The 22,042-nt window shown below is 44.5% G+C and overlaps 2 protein-coding genes and 1 pseudogene across 2 annotated transcripts; 1 reads left to right on the top strand and 2 right to left on the bottom strand.

Moving 5' to 3' along the window:
* Window positions 1–972, top strand: LOC142214506 (olfactory receptor 12D2-like). Its single transcript, XM_075283452.1, has one exon. It carries the CDS (start codon window positions 1–3, stop codon window positions 970–972), a length of 972 nt encoding a protein of 323 aa, XP_075139553.1.
* Window positions 973–3,287: 2,315 nt separating this feature from the next.
* On the bottom strand, window positions 3,288–4,220 carry LOC142214504 (olfactory receptor 12D1-like). The gene has a single exon (XM_075283451.1). The coding sequence runs from the start codon at window positions 4,218–4,220 to the stop codon at window positions 3,288–3,290; it is 933 nt and encodes a 310-aa protein (XP_075139552.1).
* A 14,708-nt stretch (window positions 4,221–18,928) lies between these two features.
* LOC142214503 (olfactory receptor 12D1-like) lies at window positions 18,929–19,816 on the bottom strand (annotated as a pseudogene).
* Window positions 19,817–22,042: the final 2,226 nt, after the last annotated feature.

Genomic DNA, 22,042 nt, shown 5'->3' with positions numbered 1-22,042 from the left:
ATGGATACTAGTAACGGGACATCAGTATCTGACTTCATCCTCGTTGGCCTCACAGACCTGCCTTGGCTCCAGAAGATGCTCTTCCTTTTTGTTCTCCTCTTCTATCAGCTTGACATTATGGGCAATGTCCTTATCATCATTTTGGCCACCCGAGATCCTTCCCTTCATTCCCCAATGTATTTCTTTTTGGCCAATCTTTCATTTCTGGATATCTGCTTTTCTTCGGTGACAGTACCTAAAATGATGGTGGGTTTCTGGACACAGAATGTGATTTCCATAGAAGCTTGTATTGCGCAGATGTATTTCTTCCACTCTTTGGGTTTTTCGGAAGGAGTCCTACTTTCTGCCATGGGTTATGACCGGTATGTTGCTATATGCCACCCTCTTCGATATAAGATTATTATGAGAAGACCTGTTTGCACCAACTTTGTCCTTATATCGTGGGCTGCAGGTCTCACCACATCACTGGTGAACGCACTGATGACATCACGGCTGCCATTTTGTAAGGCCAACAAGGTTAATCACTTCTATTGTGATGTGAAACCGGTCATAAAACTGGCTTGTAATGATATCAGCGTCAACCAAATGACTCTTACTTACTTCAGTGGATTCATTTGCACGGGAACCTTTATCCTGACGGTATTATCCTACTTCTACATCATCAGTTACCTTCTTACTCATCAGTCCTCCAAGGGGAGAACCAAAGCTTTCTCCACCTGTTCTGCCCACCTAATCGTAGTCATGTTGTTTTATGGGACAGTCATGTGTACTTATCTTGGTCCTGACTCCGAAACTTCCATTGAAAGTGACAGAGTGGCAGCCATATTGCTCGCATTGATAACACCTTCATTAAATCCTATTATTTACACCCTAAGGAATAAAGAAGTTAGAAACCCCTTGAGAAAAATATTTAAGCACTCAAATTATAAAAGAAACTGTGAAATCTCTACAATTACTAAAGGGTCTGTCTAATTTAGGGAAAAAAAATGTTTTGGTTTTCTTTTATCTTGTATTACACAGACATTTGATTTGTACATGTAATGCACAGTTTCTCCTGTAGTGGCGCTGCAGGGAAACTGAACACTTCCTGCCAGGTTTCCTCATAGATTAGTGATTGCTGGGGCTTGTCATAAGGGAACTCATGTCAAGGGTCCCTTCTAACTGTTAGGGATTGTCCTGTTATGGTCTAGAGATCCCTGACCACGGACTGGCCCCTGACTGATAACTTCTCAGTCTAGTAAAGGAAAAACATATATAAAAAACAAACAATAATAAGTATGAGCAGTTTGGACTTCTAGTGTGGATCCTCCTACACCCTGCCTCGCACAACTAGAAGTAGCCGTGGGCCCGACTAACTTGTCTGAAGGGGCCCGAGCACAGCCGGAGAAGTAGCTAACCTACAAAGGTTAATAGAGCCCCTGTCTAGCTTCACGTTTACAAAGGAGAGGCAGATACAGAACAAGCCCCCCACGGATGTCCAGACTTGGACTAACGGTGAACATGAGCAACGCAAAGCATAGGGAGAAAATAAACGTGAAACACAGAATAACTGAACTAAGCAAGGGATAGGAAAAAACAGAACTTAGGATCACACACTATAAAAAACCCCTACCAAAAAAATACCTAGGGCTCGCTGCGCCCGGAAGACTATGTCTGGATAGGAGCTCAATACTTAATGAACCAGCCCTGTGTGAACAGGAGCAAGAAACTGGATGGGCCGGGATGCAGATGGTAGCAGCTTCAGAGAACAGACCATTACTGGAGCACAGGTACAGAAGTTTAAGACCGGCATGAGATAGCATGTGCAACAGCCTTATATAGTAAAGAGAAGGCCTCGCACATGGCCTGTAAAGTTTTCAGCACTGCAGAGAACTTAACCCCTTCAGAGGCCAAGACACACCAGGCACTGATCCACCAGGCCACTCACCACGTGAACCACGCCCGAGTGCCAGAGCAGAAACAGCATGTCTGGTGTGAACATTCCCCTGCCGTGCATCAGGTGGTTCACGCGCTGAATGCCGTCCGGACACTCTGCGCCTGAACCTAACAGGCCGAGACTGCTGAGACCGGGTCATAACATGTCCATTGTGTAGAACGTCTTTGATATGGTCATATAGTTAGAAAAAAATACTTTTTTCATATATAGCTATAGTAATTCATTGACAAACCATGTTTTAATGTAATTTATGTTTTTATGGACTTTATACATGTGGCTGCTTTTTTGGGGATGTCCATTACTTTCTTAGATTGTCTTCTGGTCAAGTGCTATTAAACTTAAAGGGGTATTGAAGAGCCACAACTCTACTGCTGAAACCCCTTGTCTGTTTCCATTGCACTCTGTTAGCAGCTTTGGTGTGTGATATAAACAGAGAAGGGGTCACGGTAGTCGTGTGGTCCCTTCAGAACTTTATATTACCATTTTATTAGATTACATCATCTTCCTGGTTACTATTGAGCTCTATACCTAATATTTTAGATTATTTAGTACAGAATTTCTCATCCATACCCTACAGCAGGGGTGCCCAATACATTGATCGCGATCTACCGATCAATAGCGAAGGACGTATGGGTTGATCGCAGGAAGCAGCCAGGGATCCCCGGTGTCTGCTTGTTCACAGTGCAGGCTGAGAGTCGACTCTCAGCCTGCACTGTGAACAAGCACTCCGGACACTTGCAGGCCGGGCAGCAGCAGCTCCGGGGGATGACGCGCTCCCCGCTCTTAGGGATGGAGGGGGCCGGGGTGCTGCTTGTTCACTGTCAGGCTGAAAGTCATCTCCGGACACTGGCAACATTCGATCAAATCAAAGTCTTCTCCTTGCAGCGTCCCCGCGGCGTCTTCCGGCTCTGGATTCACTCTGCCAGGCATCTGTCCTGGGCAGAGCCGACTGCACATGCCCGCACTACAAGCAGACATGCGCAGTCGGCTCTGCCCAGGCCCGATGCCTGGCAGAGTGAATGAAGAGCCGGAAGATGCTGCGGGGAAGCTGCACGGAGAAGACTTCTAAAGGTAGGAGAAGAACCAGCGTTGATTGGCTGACTGCATAGCATTCGGCCAATCAATGCTGGTTCTGCATCAATCGAGTACGACTATTTCGAATACTGTAGTATTCGATCGAATACCTACTCGATCGAATACTACTCGCTCATCTCTAGTAACCACTTTTTTAGGCGAATATATTTCCATTTGGGTGGGGGGGGGGGTCCCCAAGCAAACTCCCGAATGTAGATGTGAACCAGGCCTAAAAGATATGAATCCAAATTTTTTATTCACAATATTTTTGATAAATTCAAAATGTATTTGGCCACTTAATGAATTTTACTACTGAATTTCTAACTTCTTTGTTCCTCAATGTATAAATAATAGGGTTTAAAGTCGGAGTAAAAACTGTAAACAATATGGCGGCAATCCTGTCTTTTTCCAGTGAAGCTTCCGAAGCAGGTCCAAGGTAAGTGCACATTGCTGTTCCGTAAAACAAGATGACAATGGTCAAGTGGGAGGAACACGTCGAGAACGTTTTGGACCTTCCTTTTGAAGATCTTATCTTCAGGACATGACTAATGATGTAAACGTAGGACAACAAAGTGAGTGAAAAGGTTCCGGTGCTTAGAAAGCCGCTGACTGTGGCCAAGGTGATTTCGTTCACGTGGATGTCTTTACACGCCAGCTTTATTACCGGCTTCACATCACAGAAAAAGTGTTTGATTCTTTTAATATTACAAAATGGAAGCTGTGATGTCATAATGGCATGGATTAATGACGTAGAGAGACCTATGAACCATGAAACTACAACCAATTGGATACAAGTTGACCTCCCCATTATGGTTAAATATCGTAGGGGGTGGCAGATGGCAACATATCGGTCGTACCCCATAGAAGCCAGGAGGACTCCTTCTGTGCAGCCCAAAAAGTGAAAGAAATACATTTGGATGATGTAACCTTTGACAGAGATGATGTTCTCCATGAGAAAGCCAAACATCATTTTTGGAACGGTCACTGTAGAAAACATCAGATCTACAAAGGAAAGGTTGGCGAGAAGGAAATACATTGGGGAATGTAGAGTAGAATCTCTAATCACCAAGGAGATTATGATGAGATTGCCACAAATGTCAAGAATGTAGAAAAACAAAACAAAGACAAAAAGGAATCTCTGGAGCCATCGCTGGTCAGTAATTCCCGTAAGAATGAGCTCATTTAGTAATGTTTCATTAAATTTTTCCATCTTCTAATAAAAGTCTGAAATTTAACATGAACTGTGTATATTAACCAATTCAGAACACAGATATTTAGGAATTAAGGGGAGTGTCGCCAGACCACAACATATCAATGCTGATACATCAGAATCACCTGAATCAAACAGTGTTTTGGCCTTGTGAATCAGGCCAATATATAGTCCTTTAATAGAGATGAGCGAGTAGTATTCGATCGAGTAAGTATTTGATTGAATACTACGGTATTCGAAATACTCGTACTCGATCGAACACTACTAGCTGTTCAAAGTTAGGATTTGATGCAGAACCAGCATTGATTGGCAGAATGCTACACATTGCCAAACAACGCTGGTTCTTCTCTTACCTTTAGAAGTCTTCCTGCGCAGCGTTCCCGCGTCCTCTTCCGGCTCTGAATTCACTCTGCCAGGCATCCGGCCTGGGCAAAGCCAACTGCGCATGCCCGCACATGCGCAGTCGGCTCTGCCTAGGCCCGATGCCTGGCAGAGTGAATTCAGAGCCAGAAGATGCCGCGGGGACGTTGCGCGGAGAAGACTTCTTGGAGGATCCAGTCCGGCCCTCACTCGTTGGCTTGGTAAGTGTAATTTGATCGAATGTTGCCTACCCCTGAAACAAGCATATCCCCCCATAGATAGCAGTAAACATTTCAACGTTTATAACAAGTACAACGAAGAGGTTTTGCAAGCGGTTGGACGCCTAGAATAGGACGTTCCACAAAGTCCAGTTCCATAATGGTAAAGGGGGGTGCGGGTGAGGGGAGGTAAAGTCTATAAGTACAATGTCCAATGCAGGGGAGGTGTCCAAAGATCTCAGGTTGAAAAACGTTGGCTCGATTAGGATGCAAAAACAGTCTTTTAGTATAAAGCAGCCTGTATGGGAGAAAAAATAAGAAGTATAGAAGACAAGAGAAAAGATGGAAGGGTCTGTGCGGGGGGGGGGGGGGGGGTCGGGGGATCTACTTACACCTAAAGAGGGGGGGGGGGAGGATAAGCCAGTTGACCTCCTTATCTGTTTAGGTATCAGCCGTTAGAGTAGTATCATTGAATTGAAGCCACGGGGACCAGATACGTTGGAATTTAGAGTGTTGACCTTTCGATCTATAAAGCATCTCTTCAAACCTCGAGATTTGAGAGACTGTTTCCTTCCAGTGGGAAATGGGTGGAGTAATCGGTTGCAGCCAATACTTTGGTATTAGGGACTTCGCTGCCTCTATGAGATGGGTAGATAAGTCCATTTTGTTTGGTGATAGCTCTGGTTGTGGAAGGGAGAGCAAGACTAATTCTGGAGTAAGGACAATCCGGTTGGATGCAATATCATTAATTAGGCCTTGAATTTGTCGCCAATAGGGCTGTATTAGCGGACAGGTCCACCAAATGTGTAGTTGCGTACCCGGTTCTGCTAAACATCTCCAGCATGTATCAGTGTCTGCAAGTTTGTGAGTGTGGAGTCATGAGGGAGTTCTGTACCATCTAGTCAGGGTTTTATAATGTAGCTCCTGGAGTTTAGTACAAGTCGTGAAGCCATGGCAGTTTGAAAGAATGGAATCAATCTTCTCAGCGTCGAGGGTGAGTTGTAGTTCTTTCTCCCACGAGGTGATGAATGTCGGAGTGCGGTCAGGTAGGCCAAAGAGAAGAGAGGCCTTACATTTCGCAAGTCGTCTCGAGGATTGCGAGTCGGAAAGGATTTGGTTTTCAAAGGGGGTTAATGGTCTGCGGAGCTGACATAGTTTAGGGATAGAGGAGACAGCCCAACGGAAGTGTGCATGGTGTAGAGGGGATAGGGCCAATTCCGGGAACCATATCTGAAAGGTCTCTGGTGTGATCGGTTCTCCGTTACTAATCAGGTCTCTAAGAGTTTTTCCAAACAATCTAGACCAAACGTCCTGCATAGGTTTGACTTTCGTGGGAAGAAGGTGAGGTATCAGGTCAGCAGGGTAAGCTTTGGATGGAGATGGTGCAAGGGTATTTTTATGAAGGCACCATGCTTCACAGGGGCCTTTTAGGAGAAAGTCAAAAGTTTTCGAGCAAATGGTCCGAAGTCCAGAGTTCCAGAGTATGTTCTTCAGGTTTAGACTGTGCTCGAATTCAACTAGTGCGTTAAATAGTGAGTCATTCAGTGGGGCACTCATATCCAACCAGCAGTTTAGAAGATTAGCATTATAGTATAATGAGATGTCTGGCATGGAGATGCCTCCATTACACTTGGATTTTGTCAGGAAGGAATATGCTAGCCTAGGAGGCTTGTTCTTCCATACAAATTTACTCAGTAGTGAGCGAATGGACCGCAGGTAGGAAGGGGGTAGTGCTATGGGGAGCATTTGAAGTTTGTACAGGATCATTGGGACCACATAAGTTTGAATTAAGTTTTTCCGACCCATCCAGGAGAGACGAGGTAAGTCATAGGTCTGTAAGACATTACATAAGTCTTGGAGTAACGGGAGAAAGTTTTCGGTATACAAGTTTTGGAGTTCACTAGTAAGTTTAATCCCTAGGTACTTAATATGGTTCGTTCTCCAAACATATGGGGAGCTCGCTTTTATTTCAGCTAATTCTTGTGGTGGGAGGGAGACTACTAGCACTTCCGACTTGGATAGGTTTGGTTTATAGTTTGAGAGACGGCCATAGTCTGACATTAATCTTGTAATTAGGGGAAGGGCTACTCTGGGATTTGACACTACAAATAGAATGTCGTCTGCAAATGCTACCGAGGACAATGTACGGTCTCCTAAGGAGAGGCCTTTGATATCGGGGTTCTGTCTCACTGCTTGGAGAAGAGATTCCAGCGAGAGTATAAAGAGGGAAGGGGATAGGGGACAGCCTTGACGAGTACCGTTTCTAATGTCAAAGTAGGGTGATAGGGTTCTGTTAACCTTCAAACGGGCATGTGGGTTTGAGTATAGGGAAAATATAGCAGTAATGAAGGGGTCGGGTATGCCAAAGGTTTTTAGAGAGATTTTGAGGAAGCCCCAGTCGACCCTGTCGAAAGCCTTCTTGGCATCTATGCCGAGAAGGACCAAGTCAAGGTTACGTTTGTTTGTCAGCGCTATTGCGTGAAGGATCATATATTGCAAAGAATCACCGTGGCGGGTGAGTGCCCTGTTTTCTACATTTCACACTATTGCGTGAAGGAGTTTGTGAGAGTTATTTTTCCCCTCCCTTGATTTGACGAGGCCCGACTGTTCCTCATTCAGTAAACGTGGGAGATAGGGCTGAAGTCTAAGTGCCAGGAGTTTCGCCCAAATTTTGATATCTAGATTGAGCAGTGATATCGGACGATAGCTCCCGCAAAGGGCGGGGTCTTTTCCCTCTTTTGGAATGAGGGTGATAAAAGCTTCCAGTGATTGTCTCGTCAACATGTCACCTTTGAAAAGAGAATTACAGAGTGAGGCTAGTTGGGGTAGAAGGACTTCGCTAAATTTCTTATAGTATAGGAGTGATAGGCCATCTGGACCTGGGCTTTTCCCGTTGGGAAATGTGCTCAAGACTAGTCTAAGCTCCTGGACAGTGACTGGTTCTAGCAAGGAGGTTGCTGCCGGGTCAGAAAGGGTCGGGAGTTTTAAGGATTTCAGGAAAGTTTCAGTCATTTCTAGTCTAGATAGGTGGTCATTTTCGGACTCATCCTCCCTAATGTCATAAAGCTGTGTGTAAAAATGTTGGAAAGCAGTTGCAATCTGCGGAGTTTCTGACACTAAGTTGTCATCTTTGTTCCGGATTTGTTTAATAAAAGCCAGGTGTTTTCTCTTTTTTATGTAATTGGTCATGAGCTTACCACTCTTGTCCCTATGTTCATACATGCGCAATTTATAAAAGAATTGGTGCTTCGAGACTTGGTGTTGAAAAAGTCTTTTCAGTTTCTCGCGTAGAGAGGCAAGTTCAGTTTGAAGGGAGTTAATTCCGTTCAATTTGTGGAGTCTCTCAATAGAGGAGATTTGCGCCAAAATGGAATCGATTTCTTTCTGCTTGAATTTCTTGATATGTGCTGCTTTGGCTATTAAAACTCCTCTTATAAATGCCTTATGTGCCTCCCATGTCACACTAGTAGGTACTTCAGACGAGTTGTTCAGTGCAAAATATTCTGCCAGTTTCACATGTAGGTCAGAAACTAGTTGTGGGTCATTAAGAAGACTTTCATTAAGTCGCCAAGTCCATTCATGGGGGGTAATGTCTTTCAGAACAAACGAGACAGTAACAGGAGCATGGTCTGACAGAGAGGTGGGGTGGATACGAGATAAAGTTATGTCTCATAACAACGTGGTAGAGCACAAAATGTAGTCAATTCTCTGGTGAGAATTTCCTTTTGCTGAAAAGTGCGTATAGTCTCTAGTAGAGGGATGTTGTGAGCGCCATGCGTCTGTTAGGTGGAGTTCTTGGAGAGTTCTGTTAAGAGAAGCCATGGCTTTCTGGGACAACGCAGGTCTGGAAGAGGATGAGTCTAAGTGAGAGTTTAGGGTCACATTAAGATCCGAACCAACAATAAGATCGCCATGTGCAAATTGTGACAAGGTGTATAGTGAGTCCTTAATCCATGAACACTGGCTATGGTTGGGGGCGTAGAGACACGCCAAGGTGATCTTCCGGGATGCCAGTAGCCCTTTTAAGAAGAGGTAACGTCCTTCCACATCTGTTAGGACTTGTTGGCATTCAAAGGGAACTGTGTGGTGGATAGCTATTGCAACTCCCTTACTAGCAGATGTTGGGTGTGAGCTAAAAAACCACTGGTTGTACATTCGTTTCGGGAAAGAGATAGGCTTAGTCGCTTTCAGGTGTGTCTCCTGGATGAAAACACATCAGATTTCAACTGTTTCAAAATGTGTAACATCCCATGGCGCTTATGCGGGGAGTTAAGGCCATTGATGTTCCACGTAGCGCAATTTATCATGGCCATTTGTGAAGTGAAGAAAGAACAAGGTATTTAGAGGAACTGGCTACTTCGGGATGAGTTAAATAGGAAAAGATAGGTGGGGGGTTGGAGCCAGCGTAAAGTGGGGGGGGGGGAGGGATTAAGGGGGGGAGCGAGAAGGCAAGTGAGGAAAGTGGTCTGGGGAGGATTAACTGGAAAAATTTGGAACTGGTGTTAGGTCCAATGCAAACAGATCTCTAACGTTGTAGAGATAAGTATAACCAATGCGAGATATTTAAATGAATCGGAGTGGGTAAGGTACTGTATGTGTGTGGTCTGATCGGAAGTGTCAACCGCACCCCGCTGTTTCTAGTGATAGGAGATGACCAGACTCAGCACGTCCAATTATAATGAGGGGGTCATAGAAGGTTATGGAAAAGATATCCTGAGCAAGTATGTGTGGATAAGCTTTAAAGTAAGGGATGGCGAGGCTACCGGTGTGGGGCGTACAGCTTGACTGTTATTAACTGAGAATTACATTTGTATAGTTGGAAGTACGTGGGGAGGGGGGGATGTAGAAGAGGAGTAGAACATTAAAGCAAAACATAACATATAATGTAGCCCCAAAAGCTAACAACACAGGACATACCAAGAAATATCCCTTAGAGGCCATAAAAAATAGTAAACATGGCAAAAATAAGCAAACAATCAACAAGCAATAAACATTTAAAGATAACCGGGTTATGAACTGGATAGCTGGTGTCGTAGTGAGGCTGATAGTGTAGAAAACGCAGCTCTGGAAGGCACAGCAATCGCTGCGTAAATATCGACTATGTGAGTGTAACCGACTACACTCATCAGTTACTACCGTGAAAGATTCTACTGAACATGTGTAGATATATTGTCTACGTACACACTAAGGCTATAGGAGCAAGGCAATAGAGCCAGGCTTGCGGCGTTAGGTAAGACCCCAGAGTATAAGAACATAAACCTACAAGGAAACAACATGGGGGATCTAGGACTCACGAATAGTAGTGAAGAAGACATCGTGAACCAGTATCAGTTCAAAAGGGAAGATGATGCCTTCGGAGGAAAACGCTTGTGCCTTGGCGACTTGAGTCTAGTCGCTTGGTTCCAGGAATCCGGGTCGGGTAGATCCGGGAACTCCGGCAGAGGAGGGACTGATAGCCAAGATTGAATTTCCAGCGGGTCGACTCCAAGCAATGACCACACAGCAGGTAAATCCGCAGGAGTATGTACAGAAAGACGTCTGCCTTTGTATGAGAAGGCTAAACCAAACGGATAGAGCCAGGCGTATTTGATGTCCATCTTCCGTAAGAGTTCCAGCAGTGGTCGCAGAATACGGCGCTTTGCAAGAATAGAGGGGGCTATATTTTGATAGATGCCTATTTCGTCCTCACCAATCAGGATCTTGTCTTTGCCTTTAGCTGCTGACAAAAGGGCTGTTGTGTCCCGGAAGGAGAGGAGGCCACAAATTATATCCCTCGGAGGCTCTCCAGACTGCGGCTTCGGTCTGACTGCCCTGTGGATGCGCTCAATAGTAATGGCCGACGCGCGTTCAGGGCCCACAAGGTCTCAAAGAGAAGGGCGGCCATCTTGGGGAGATCTTCAGTGCCGTTTGCTTCCGGTAAGCCCTTAATTCTAATGTTCTTTCTCCTATTTCTGTTTTCCTGGTCCTCGATTAACGTGAGAGACCTATCGATATATTCCTTTTGATAGTGTAAGGCTGCTTCCACAGAAGTAGAATGGTTTTGTATAGCGCCTACGCCATGTTCTAGGTGCTGTACCTTCTGACTATTGCTATAGAGTTCAGCTTTAATTTCAGCAAGTTCCGCCATCACTGGGGAGAGAGCTTTAATAAGTGCTTTCTGCAAGAATCCCCGAAAGATGTATTCACCTCCCGAGCGAGCCGGGTCTAGGTCGGCCGTGCTCTCTAGGTCCGAGTCTTCTGCCTCCTCTTGCCCGTAGCTAGGGATCGGCGCCATCTTAGGCATGCGGGCTGGAGAGTGAAGAGACTTTCTCCGCAAGTATTTCTGCAAGTCGCTTTGCTGCTTCGATTGTTTCGGGGTCTCGGGGGGTTCCTGGCCCCTCTCCTTGCCGGTCTTAACCATCGTAGCTAGATTTCGCTAGAGTTATGAGCGGGGAATTGGCTGACTGCAGCGGAGCTCTCAGCTCAAGCGTCCATCTTCTCTCGCGGTCAGACTCCGCCACGCTATTTAAACATTTGTATAACGCTCCCTCAGATCCTACCCTAGGCATAACAAATTAAACTGGGATAACTATAGGGGTTGCAAAAGTTGCAGCTGTGACTGGGCCCAGAAGTCAGGGGGGCCCACAAGTCACACCTAATGCACTAGAGCTAGTAACATTTCTTTGATCTCCTTCCTTTCTGATGCAACCTTTGACAGAGATGATGTTCTCCATGAGAAAATCAAACATCATTTTTGGAATGGTCACTGTAGAAAACAGTAGACTTTCAGTTTGTGAAGCATACATTTATATACCCTACCCACTGGTGCACTAGAGTGAGACAGGGGCAGAAGATTTATGTGCACACAGCCTTTCACTGTCACAAAAAAGAAAATAGCCATCATACTTCATCAGCAGAATGTAGTTAAGGTGGGAATTTGTAAGGGAGGCTATGGCAGAAAAGGGGGCATAATGACTATGTGGGGGGCACTGACAGGGTAGGAAAATTGTATGCATAGACATGTGAACTCATTTTATGGGTCACTGATCCCATTTAGAAAAGGAAAATGAAAGGTAAATGTTAAAAAGTATGGAAAGGACACGGCAAAGCTGGGCAGGTGGGCACAAGCATCAGGACTAGAGATGAGCGAACAGTAAAATGTTCGAGGTTCGACATTCGTTTCGAGTAGCCCCTCAATATTTGACTACTCGAATCGAATATCGAACCCTATTATATTCTATGGGGGGAAAATGCTCGTTTCAGGGGTAGGCAACGTTCAATCAAATTATACTTACCAAGTCCACGAGTGAGGGTCGGGCTAGATCCTCTGAAAAGTCTTCTCCTTGCAGCGTCCCCACGGCGTCTTCCGGCTCTTCATTCACTCTGCCAGGCATCGGGCCTGGGCAGAGCCGACTGCGCATGCCCACACTACAAGTGGACATGCGCAGTCGGCTCTGCCCAGGCCCGATTCCTGGCAGAGTGAATGAAGAGCCGGATGACGCCGCGGGGAAGCTGCACGGAGAAGACTTCTAAAAGTAGGAGAAGAACCAGCGTTGAGTGGCCGACTGTATAGCATTCGGCCAATCAATGCTGGTTCTGCATTGAACTTTTCCATTCGAACAGCGAGTGGTACTTGATCGAGTATGAGTATTTTGAATACCGTAGTATTCGATTGAATACCTACTTGATCGAGTACTACTCGCTCATCTCTAATCAGGACCCGTTAACCTTTAGTTGCGCAATTGACAACCAGTATCAGTTTTTCCTAAAATGTTCCCTTAAAGCAATGTTTTATACAGTGATTTGGGCTAGCAGATCCATAATCATAATAATTCATAATATACTGTATGCATGCTTAAAGGGGTTATCCAATTTCTGATATTGATGGCCTATCGTCAGGATATATTCGACACCTGGACCCCCCACATATCACTGACTACATTGCTTACTCGCTGTACAAACTATAGAGCTGCCCCACTGACACAGATAAGCCTTCAATCTCACAAACCAGATAACCCCTTTAAACATTAGGCAGGGCTTTTCAGAAGTGATGAGTTTTTTAGAATTTTAAGAAATTTTTGCAAAAAAATTTATGAATTTTTGATTTTTTTCTTTTGAATGTACTTTGTCTTATATGGGTATTTCCCTGGCCAATAGATATACAGGAACCCATTGTAAACCTCTCCTGAAAGATAATGCTATCTAGTGACTGAAGACTCACTCGTACTATCTTACCTCAGAACGGAAATGAAAAATGTAATGAAACTGATAAATGTGAAGAGTAAAAACCAAATATTCTCAATGTGAAATCCATAAAACGTATCAAAGTAAAGGTTCAGCTTCAAGGCCCCTCGTATTCGGTAGATGAGATATTTTTCTCTTACGGGCATTGTAATGACAGGTATATATAATCATCCGCTCATTCCTAAGGGAAATTTTTAATGATTGTAATTTTTTTTTTTTTCTTTCACGGGGGAATCAGTATCCGGGGATTTGTCTACATTATAGCAATAGTAGAAGATAAACAACCATAAATAGGTTTTCCAGACATAAAATTCTTCACTTATTCTCATAAGCCATCCACATTAGATATGTCGATCTGATTCGGTTACCAAAGTTTTACCAAAATTTTTAACGAGTTCTGCATTGTTAGACCAAAAGCCACTGAATTCTGTCCATTGTGAACACAGTTGATAGAGCATGAATAGCTAATCGATGAGGGTCTGACAAACTGAGACCCCCCCCCACTGATCCTGAGAGCAGCAGTGGGTGTTTTACCCCCATTGAAAATGCAGCCAGGATAAATGTAAGTGCGCCTCTGCTGGATAGGGGACATTCCTGCACTTATCCACTTCAATGGGGGAATCGAAGATAGTTGAAGTACAGAACTTGGCTACACCTGGGCTCCCGTTGAAGTGATTGGGAATGGGGGCTTGACCTGTTCAGCAGGGGCACAGCTACATTCACCTTGGCTGCATTTGCAATGTAGGTATGACACCCACCCATTCTCAGTGGTCAGACCCCCACAGACTATTTAAAGGGATCCTATCATTAAAACTCTTTTTTTTTCCCACTAACATGTCGGAATAGCCTTAAGAAGGGCTATTCGTCTCCTACCGTTAGATGTCTTCTCCGCACCGCCGTTCGGTATAAATCCCGTTTTTTGTTAGCATGCAAATGAGTTATCTCGCAGCACACACATAAGACCACCTAAGCATTATAAAAACAAAGGTGCTGAAGACTAGAGATGAGCGAGTAGTATTCGATCGAGTAGGTATTCGATCGAGTACTACGGTATTCAAAATACTCGTACTCGATCGAGTACCACTCACTGTTCAAATGGAAAAGTTTGATGCAGAACCAGCATTGATTGGCCGAATGCTATACAGTCGACCAATCAACGCTGGTTCTTCTCCTACCTTTAGAAGTCTTCTCCGTGCAGCTTCCCCGCGGCGTCTTCCGGCTCTGAATTCACTCTGCCTAGGCATCGGGCCTGGGCAGAGCCGACTGCGCATGCCCGCTTCTGCACGGAGAAGGCTTCTCGGAGAATCCAGCCCGACCCTCACTCGTGGACTTGGTAAGTATAATTTGATCGAACGTTGCCTACCCCTGAAACGAGCATTTTCCCCCCATAGACTATAATAGGGTTCAATATTCGATTCGAGTAGTCGAATATTGAGGGGCTACTCGAAAACAATATCGAACCTCAAACAATTTACTGTTCGCTCATATCTACTGAAGACACCTTTGACACCTTTCCGAATGAGCTCATTGACGTGAATCTGTGTACATTACAACTTTATCAGGGTTTAACCCCGTCACGCCTAATTACGTCAATATACATGATTAGGCAGGAAGGAATGTATGGAGACAGCATGTACGGAGCTGAGCCCTGTCCATACACAGAGGATACCAGCTGTATAATACAGCCAAGGCCCGCCACTAACAGTTTTGATCGTTCCGTCACGAATCCCATCTGTTAACACTTTAGATGACACAGTAAAAAGTGACTGCGGCATCTAAAGTGCGCAGGTGCCATCTTTGTCCGATTTCCACCCTCTTGGTCGTCATCCGAGGGCGTTGATTGGTGGCCATGACAGTTTGGAGCCTATTGAAGCTCTCAGCCTTGTCATTACATCAGTTCTAATAGAAGTGAATGGATTTTGGTGTAGCTCGCTGGAGAACTGGGCATACTGCTCAGTATGCCCGAGATTAGAACTGCCAGAGGGGGATTGGAGACAAGAGGGTGGCACAGTATGTACGGAGGAGGACGGCAGATGGAGCATAAGCACTAGAGGAGGCGGAATGAAAGGTATGATGTGGGGGGTGCTCGGAGATCCTGGGGAACGCCTAGGGTGCTCCATAGGGTCATTTGCATAAAGTTATTAACCAGGATTACAACGGAACGACAGGGAGAATCTAAAAAGACAAGGTAGCAGTAGAATAGCCTTTTTAAAGCCTATTCAGGCACATCTTTATCTCAAAACCACTGACACCAATGATAGACTCCCTTTAAAAGGAATGTGCCGCCATGTTTTTACTTATTGATTAACCCCATGAAGTGAATTATATCACTTTTTTAACACAATTTTTGTTTTCGTGTTGCAGAATTATTATTCTATTTTCTGTTCATGATTGTGGAGGTGGCCATCTGAGCTTCTCCTATGTCCTTGGACAGCTATAATCTGATGCCAACGCATTGAGGTCTATGGGAGAATTTTCTAGACAGTTTCTGTGCAGGGCGGGGAGTAGATAAATGGTGACATCTTCTATCATCTATAAATGCGATGACTGGTGTTATGTGGTCTATGTGGTCTATAGAGGTGTTACCTTCCGCCCCTGTTTGTCATGTAAAAGCTTTACTAATGCAAAGTAATCCACTACAGAACTGGCAATTGTCAGGCTATTATTAGGCTTACAACAAGAGTGGAAATTACAGGATGCCTTTTTAAAAAATAAAGAGAGTGACATGGAAAAAAAATTTAAAAGTCAGATTCTTAAAAAGTATGTTTAACATAAAAACTTAGTTTGAAAATAGGTCATTTACACTACATACTCGGAAGGTAAAAGTTCACCAGGAAAAATTGTAACTTTTGTAGAAAAATAGTAAATTCTAAAAATGTGTTAAATTTCTGATTGGCAAAAGGATAAAAAAAATATAGAGTTTTACACGTCAACTTGTGAATGGATGAAGTAACAGTTAAATAATTTATTATCACAGGATAACAATGGGTCACTAAGCTTTCAACAAACTTTCCAGAAATCAATAGAGCAAATGAATCAAAGAACTATATAGAAAAATGCTTCTTTATTAGAGATGAGCGAACACTAAAATGTCTGAGGTTCGAAATCCGATTCGAACAGCCGCACACTGTTCGACTGTTCGAACGGATTTCGAACCCCATAGACTATGGGGGAAAATGCTCGTTTCAGGGGTACACAAAATTCGATACAATTATACTTACCAAGTCCACGAGTGACGGTCGGACTGGATTCCCCTTGAAGTCTTCTCCCGGCGCAGCGTCCCCGCGGCGTCTTCCGGCTGGAATTCACTCTGCCTAGGCATCGGGGCCTAAGCAGAGCCGACTGCGTATGCACGGTCGGCTCTGCCCAGCCCAACGCCTGAGCAGAGCCGACTGCGCATGCGAAGGCATGCCCGCGCATGTGCAGTCGGCTCTGCCTGGGCCGGATGCCTAGGCAGAGTGAATTCCAGCCGGAAGACACCCCGGGGATGCTCCTCGGAGAAGACTTCTAAAGGTATAAGAAGTATTAGCGTTGATTGGCAATGTATAGCATTCTGCCAATCAACGCTGGTTCTGCATCGAACCTTAAACTTTGAACAGCTAGTATTGTTCGATCGAGTACGAGTATTTCGAATACTGTAGTATTCGATCGAACACCTTTTTTTTTTTTTTTTTTTTTTTCTTTTTTGGTAGAGTTGGAAGAGACCTCAAGGGCCATCGGGTCCAACCCCCTGCGAGTGCACGTTTTCCTAAATCATCCCAGCTATATGTTTATCCAGATTCCGCTTGAAGATTTCCATTGATGGAGCGCCCACCACCTCCCGTGGCAGCCTATTCCACTCTCTCACTACCCTCACTGTCAGAAAGTTTTTCCTAATGTCTAATCTGTATCTCTTTCCCTTTAGTTTCATCCCATTGCTTCTTGTACTTCCTTGTGCTAATGAGAATAGGGGAGATCCCTCTGCACTGTGACTACCTTTCAGATATTTGTAGACTGCTATTAAATCTCCCCTCAGCCTTCTCTTCTGCAAACTAAACAATCCCAGTTCTTTTAGCCGCTCCTCATAGGACATGGTTTGCAGACCTTCCACCATTTTGGTTGCTCTTCTCTGGACTTGCTCCAATATATCGATGTCTTTCTTGAATTGAGGCGCCCAGAACTGTACACAGTATTCCAGGTGTGGTCTGACCAGGGAATAATGACCTCTCTTGATCTAGATTCAATGCTTGTCTTAATACATCCCAGAATTTTATTAGCCTTTTTTGCAGCAGCACCGCACTGTTGGCTCATGTTGAATTTGTGATCTACTATTATGCCCAAGTCCTTTTCCCCTATGCTATCACTTAGTTCTATTCCTCCCATACTATATATGTTTTTTACATTTCTGTTACCCAGATGTAGAACTTTGCATTTGTCCCTGTTAAATCCCATTTTGTTCGCCTCAGCCCATTGTTCCAGTGTGTCTAAGTCCTTTTGAATACACTCTTTCTCCTCTCTAGTGTTGGCTATTCCTTCTATCTTCGTATCATCTGCAAATTTTATGAGTTCCCCAATAATTCCATCGTCCAGATCATTTATAAAGATATTAAAAAGTACTGGGCCCAGAACAGAGCCCTGCGGCACCCCGCTTTTGACTTTCTTCCAGTTCGATGTGTAGCCATTCAGTATTACTCGTTGTGCCCGATCATTAAGCCAGTTGTGAATCCACCTAACTGATTTTTTGTCAAAGCCATACTTAATCATTTTTTCAATAAGAAGGTTATGTGATACTTTATCAAATGCCTTACTGAAGTCAAGATATACTATGTCCACGACATTCCCTTGGTCCAACCATTCAGTGATTTTGTTGTAGAAGGAAATCAGGTTAGTCTGACAAGATTTATTGGTCATAAAGCCGTGCTGGCTCTGGTTAATTAATGCCTTCCCATCCAGGTACCGAAGTAAATGTTCCTTGACAATTTGCTCAAAGATTTTTCCTGCTATCGAGGTCAGACTTACCGGCCTGTAATTTCCTGGATCGTCCCTTTTCCCCTTTTTGTAGATGGGGACAACATTTGCCCTTTTCCAAGGGCGCTCATCTCTATTCTTTATCCATTTATCTATCTCTACCACTGTTTTTCTTTCTTTACTTACCTCCTTGAAAAACTGACATTTGTTCTGAAATATCTGCAGAAATCTTAGGCTCTTAACTCTAACTCTTTTGAGTTAGTGTGATGCTAAGCTCACACCTGCATTGGGGCTTGTGTTCTCTGGCGTCCACTTGGGGGCCTGAAAAATGGAAATACCTATGGAAATCTGTAAACCACATAGACTATAATGGGGTCCACTAGGTTTGCGCCCGGTTTCCTTGCAGGACTTCTCCTCTCCTTATTTTTCCATTGGAATGGGGGATGGAATCCCCGAAGGGTCACCCAACGCAGGTGTGACCATAGTCGGGGAGAGATAGGGAGAAGAATCTCTTGATTTATCAATACACTGTCTATGGTGACATCCTAACATCCCCAGATTCTTTGATCTGTGCAATTGGGACCAAAACTAGAAGATTAACAATTACAAAGAAATTCTTTAAATTTATTTTAGTATGACATCAGAAGAATTTCATTGATTCCATTATGTCATTGTTTAAATATTCTGGATTATTGTAAATGTTCTTAAAATGTTTGGATGAGACATGGCTGATAGTTGTGAGGAAAAGCCGTGCTGAGCCCAAGCTGAGATTTTGAAAAAGGCCATGTGAGCTTTTACTTAGATCCTTGATAGGGCCGGAGCCTATGACCTCCTACTCTACAACAGGTTTCTACTGTATCGATGTCCTGCAGATGCTGATATGGTCACAAGTGGTCCTACTTGACCAGGATCCATATGTCACCAGTCCAGAAAGTTATGAAGTTCTTAATCTAGACCAATTCAAAAAGCATTTGACCTTTTTATGAGTTTTCTTGTTGCATTCCTAACCTCTTTGTTTCTTAATGTATAAATGATAGGGTTCATAGCCGGAGTAATCACTGTAAACAATATGGCGGCAATCCTGTCTTTGTCCAGTGAAGTTTCAGAAGCAGGTCCGAGGTAAGTGGACATTGCTGTTCCATAAAACAAGGTGACAATGGTCAAATGTGAAGAACACGTTGTGAATGTTTTGGACCTTCCTTTTGAAGATCTTATCTTCAGGACATGAGTAATGATGTAAACGTAGGATAACATAGTGAGTGAAAAGTTAGTGATGCTAAGCAAGCCACTGACCGTGGTCACAGTGATTTCGTTTACATGGATATCTTTACATGCCAGCTTTATCATGGGTTTAATGTCACAGAAGAAGTGTTTGAGTCTTGTATTACAAAATTCGAGCTGAGATGTCATAATGACATGGATTAATGAAGTGGAGAACCCTGTGAACCACGACACCATGACCAGCTTTATACAAGTAGACTTCGTCACTATGTTTATATATCGTAGTGGGTGACAGATGGCAACATATCAGTCATATCCCATTGTTGCCAGGAGGACTCCTTCTGTGCATCCCAAAGAGTGGAAGAAATACATTTGAGTAACACAGCCTTGGACAGATATGATGTTTTCCATGAGGAATCCGATCATCATTTTTGGAACGGTCACTGAAGAGAATAGCATATCCAATAATGAAAGGTTGCCGAGAAGGAAATACATTGGAGACTGAAGAGTAGGATCTCTGATCACCAAGGAAACTATGGTAAAATTACCAAAAAGATCAAGTAGGTAGAACAAGGAAACAAAAGCAAAGAGGAATTTCTGGAGCCATGGCAGGTTGGTGATTCCCATAGTAATGTTTTATTCAATTCTTCCATTTTAAACTGTATAAACATGAATACAAATATCATGAACATTATATCAAGGAGGGCCTTTCGTCACCTCTAAGTCCAATTTTTTACATCTTTTAATAGGCCCTGCTCCACTGGAGAATTTTTTCTCTAGCCCACCACTGTCAGGTTGGTGGTCTAGACCAAAGACTGTCCATCTGACAATGAAAAATCTAATTAACATATTGAATGTTAAAACTAACAGAATGATGGGAACAAGAGCAGTGCCTGTCAATGGATGGAAAGAGTTGGGTGTTGGTGGAGGTGATGAAAGGTCTTCCTTAAAGGTCTTCTTCAAAACAGATATGTATTGTATCTAATGCATCGCCCGAGTTCTGTAATAGGTCTTATTTAAACCTCTGAGTTGTACCTTATCACCTCAGACCCTATATTTGGTATAACACATTATATATGTTTTAGGAACCTGATGCAACCAGAGCGGAACCAGGCCCCGGAGTTCTTCACCAGAGCTCCTGATGGTGTAGTTGGACTTGGTAAAAGTATGAGGCCCGGACCCGCAGCTGCCAAGAGAGTGACGCACACCCAGCGAACCCCAAGTAGGAGGACCCAGAAGGAACAAGACACTAACCTTAGAGTGAAATCCAAGAGAGCGGGAAGGAATGGAGTCGCATATCAGCAGGAGGGTAATCCAGGGAATACACGCAGATACCTGAGGAACAAATCCGTGGTCAATCAAGCCGGGTCGATAACTGGAGGTCACGTGGTAGCAGAAGGCAGAGGCAGAAGCGTAGTCAGGGAAGCCAGGTCATACACAGGAGGTCAACAGAGTAGCCAAATCAGAATCCAAAAAGGGAGGTCAGGTGGAAGCCAAAGGTCATACACAGGAGGTCAGGAGGGTGCCAAATCAGCATCATGGAGGAGATGTCTGTAAAGCAAGCCAGGTAACAATCCAGGGAATCCAAAAGCAGGGACAGGAGGCAGGAGACAGGTGACAGGGGACAGGGAGCAGGAAGGAAGCAGGAGAGGCTCGTCGCTAGGCAGCTGATACCGTAGTGAAAACCCCCTGACCCCAGAAGTTCCGATCCTGGTGCTAGGGAGATATCAGAACCTCCACACACTCAAGTGGAGGTCTCTGGCCTATCACAGTGCCAGAGCTAGCAGTGATCCTGACGCTGGACAGGGATCGGGTTGGGTGCCTCCGCACAGCACAGTGGAGGGCCCAGCGCATCCTAACAATATGTTTATCCTGGAATGTTTTGTTTCAGGAATGTGTTTATACGATATTGCGGTGTAGCATATTCAACTTGATAATGTTTATATAATTAAATATAGGGAAATGGGGGGGGGGTATAGGGAAATTCCAATATATGTTTTAGGAACCTGATCCAACCAGAGCGGAACCAGGCCCCGGAGTTCTTCACCAGAGCTCCTGATGATGTAGTTGGACTTGGTAAAAGTCTGAGGCCAGGACCCGCAGCTGCCCAGAGAGCGACGCACACCCAGCGAACCCCAAGTAGGAAGACCCAGAAGGAACAAGACACTAACCTTAGAGTGAAATCCAAGGGAGCGGGAAGGAATTGAGTCGCATATCAGCAGGAGGGTAATCCAGGGAATACACGCAGATACCTGAGGAACAAATCCATAGTCAAGCAAGCTGGGTCGATAACTGGAGGTCACGTGGTAGCAGAAGGCGGAGGCAGAAGCTTAGTCAGGGAAGCCGGGTCATACACAGGAGGTCAACAGAGTAGCCAAATCAGGATCCAAAAAGGGAGGTCAGGTGGAAGCCAAAGGTCATACACAGGAGGTCAGGAGGGTGCCAAATCAGCATCATGGAGGAGATAGGTAACAATCCAGGGAAACCAAAAGCATGGACAGGAGGCAGGAGACAGGGGACAGGGGACAGGGAGCAGGAAGGAAGCAGGAGAGGCTCGTCGCTAGGCAGCTGATACCGTAGTGAATAACCCCCTGACCCCAGAAGTGCCGATCCTGGTGCTAGGGAGATATCAGAACCTCCACACACTCAAGTGGAGGTCTCTGGCCTATCCCAGTGCCGGAACTAGCAGTGATCCTGGTGCTGGACAGGGATCGGGTTGGTTGCCTCCGCACAGCACAGTGGAGGGCCCAGCCCATCCTAACAATATGTTTATCCTGGAATGTTTTGTTTCAGGAATGTGTTTATACGATATTGCGGTGTAGCATATTCAACTTGATAATGTTTATATAATTA

Source organism: Leptodactylus fuscus, chromosome 7 (genome assembly GCF_031893055.1).
Source record: "Leptodactylus fuscus isolate aLepFus1 chromosome 7, aLepFus1.hap2, whole genome shotgun sequence".
NCBI classification, from domain to species: domain Eukaryota; kingdom Metazoa; phylum Chordata; class Amphibia; order Anura; family Leptodactylidae; genus Leptodactylus; species Leptodactylus fuscus.
Note: the sequence above shows the minus strand (reverse complement) of the source record. Positions and strands in the feature narration are given on the sequence as shown.

Bases quoted from the DNA above. Each gene is read 5' to 3' on its own strand.
- LOC142214506 (XM_075283452.1), top strand. From the start codon at position 1: ATGGATACTAGTAACGGGACATCAGTATCTGACTTCATCCTCGTTGGC.
- LOC142214504 (XM_075283451.1), bottom strand. From the start codon at position 4,220: ATGGAAAAATTTAATGAAACATTACTAAATGAGCTCATTCTTACGGGA.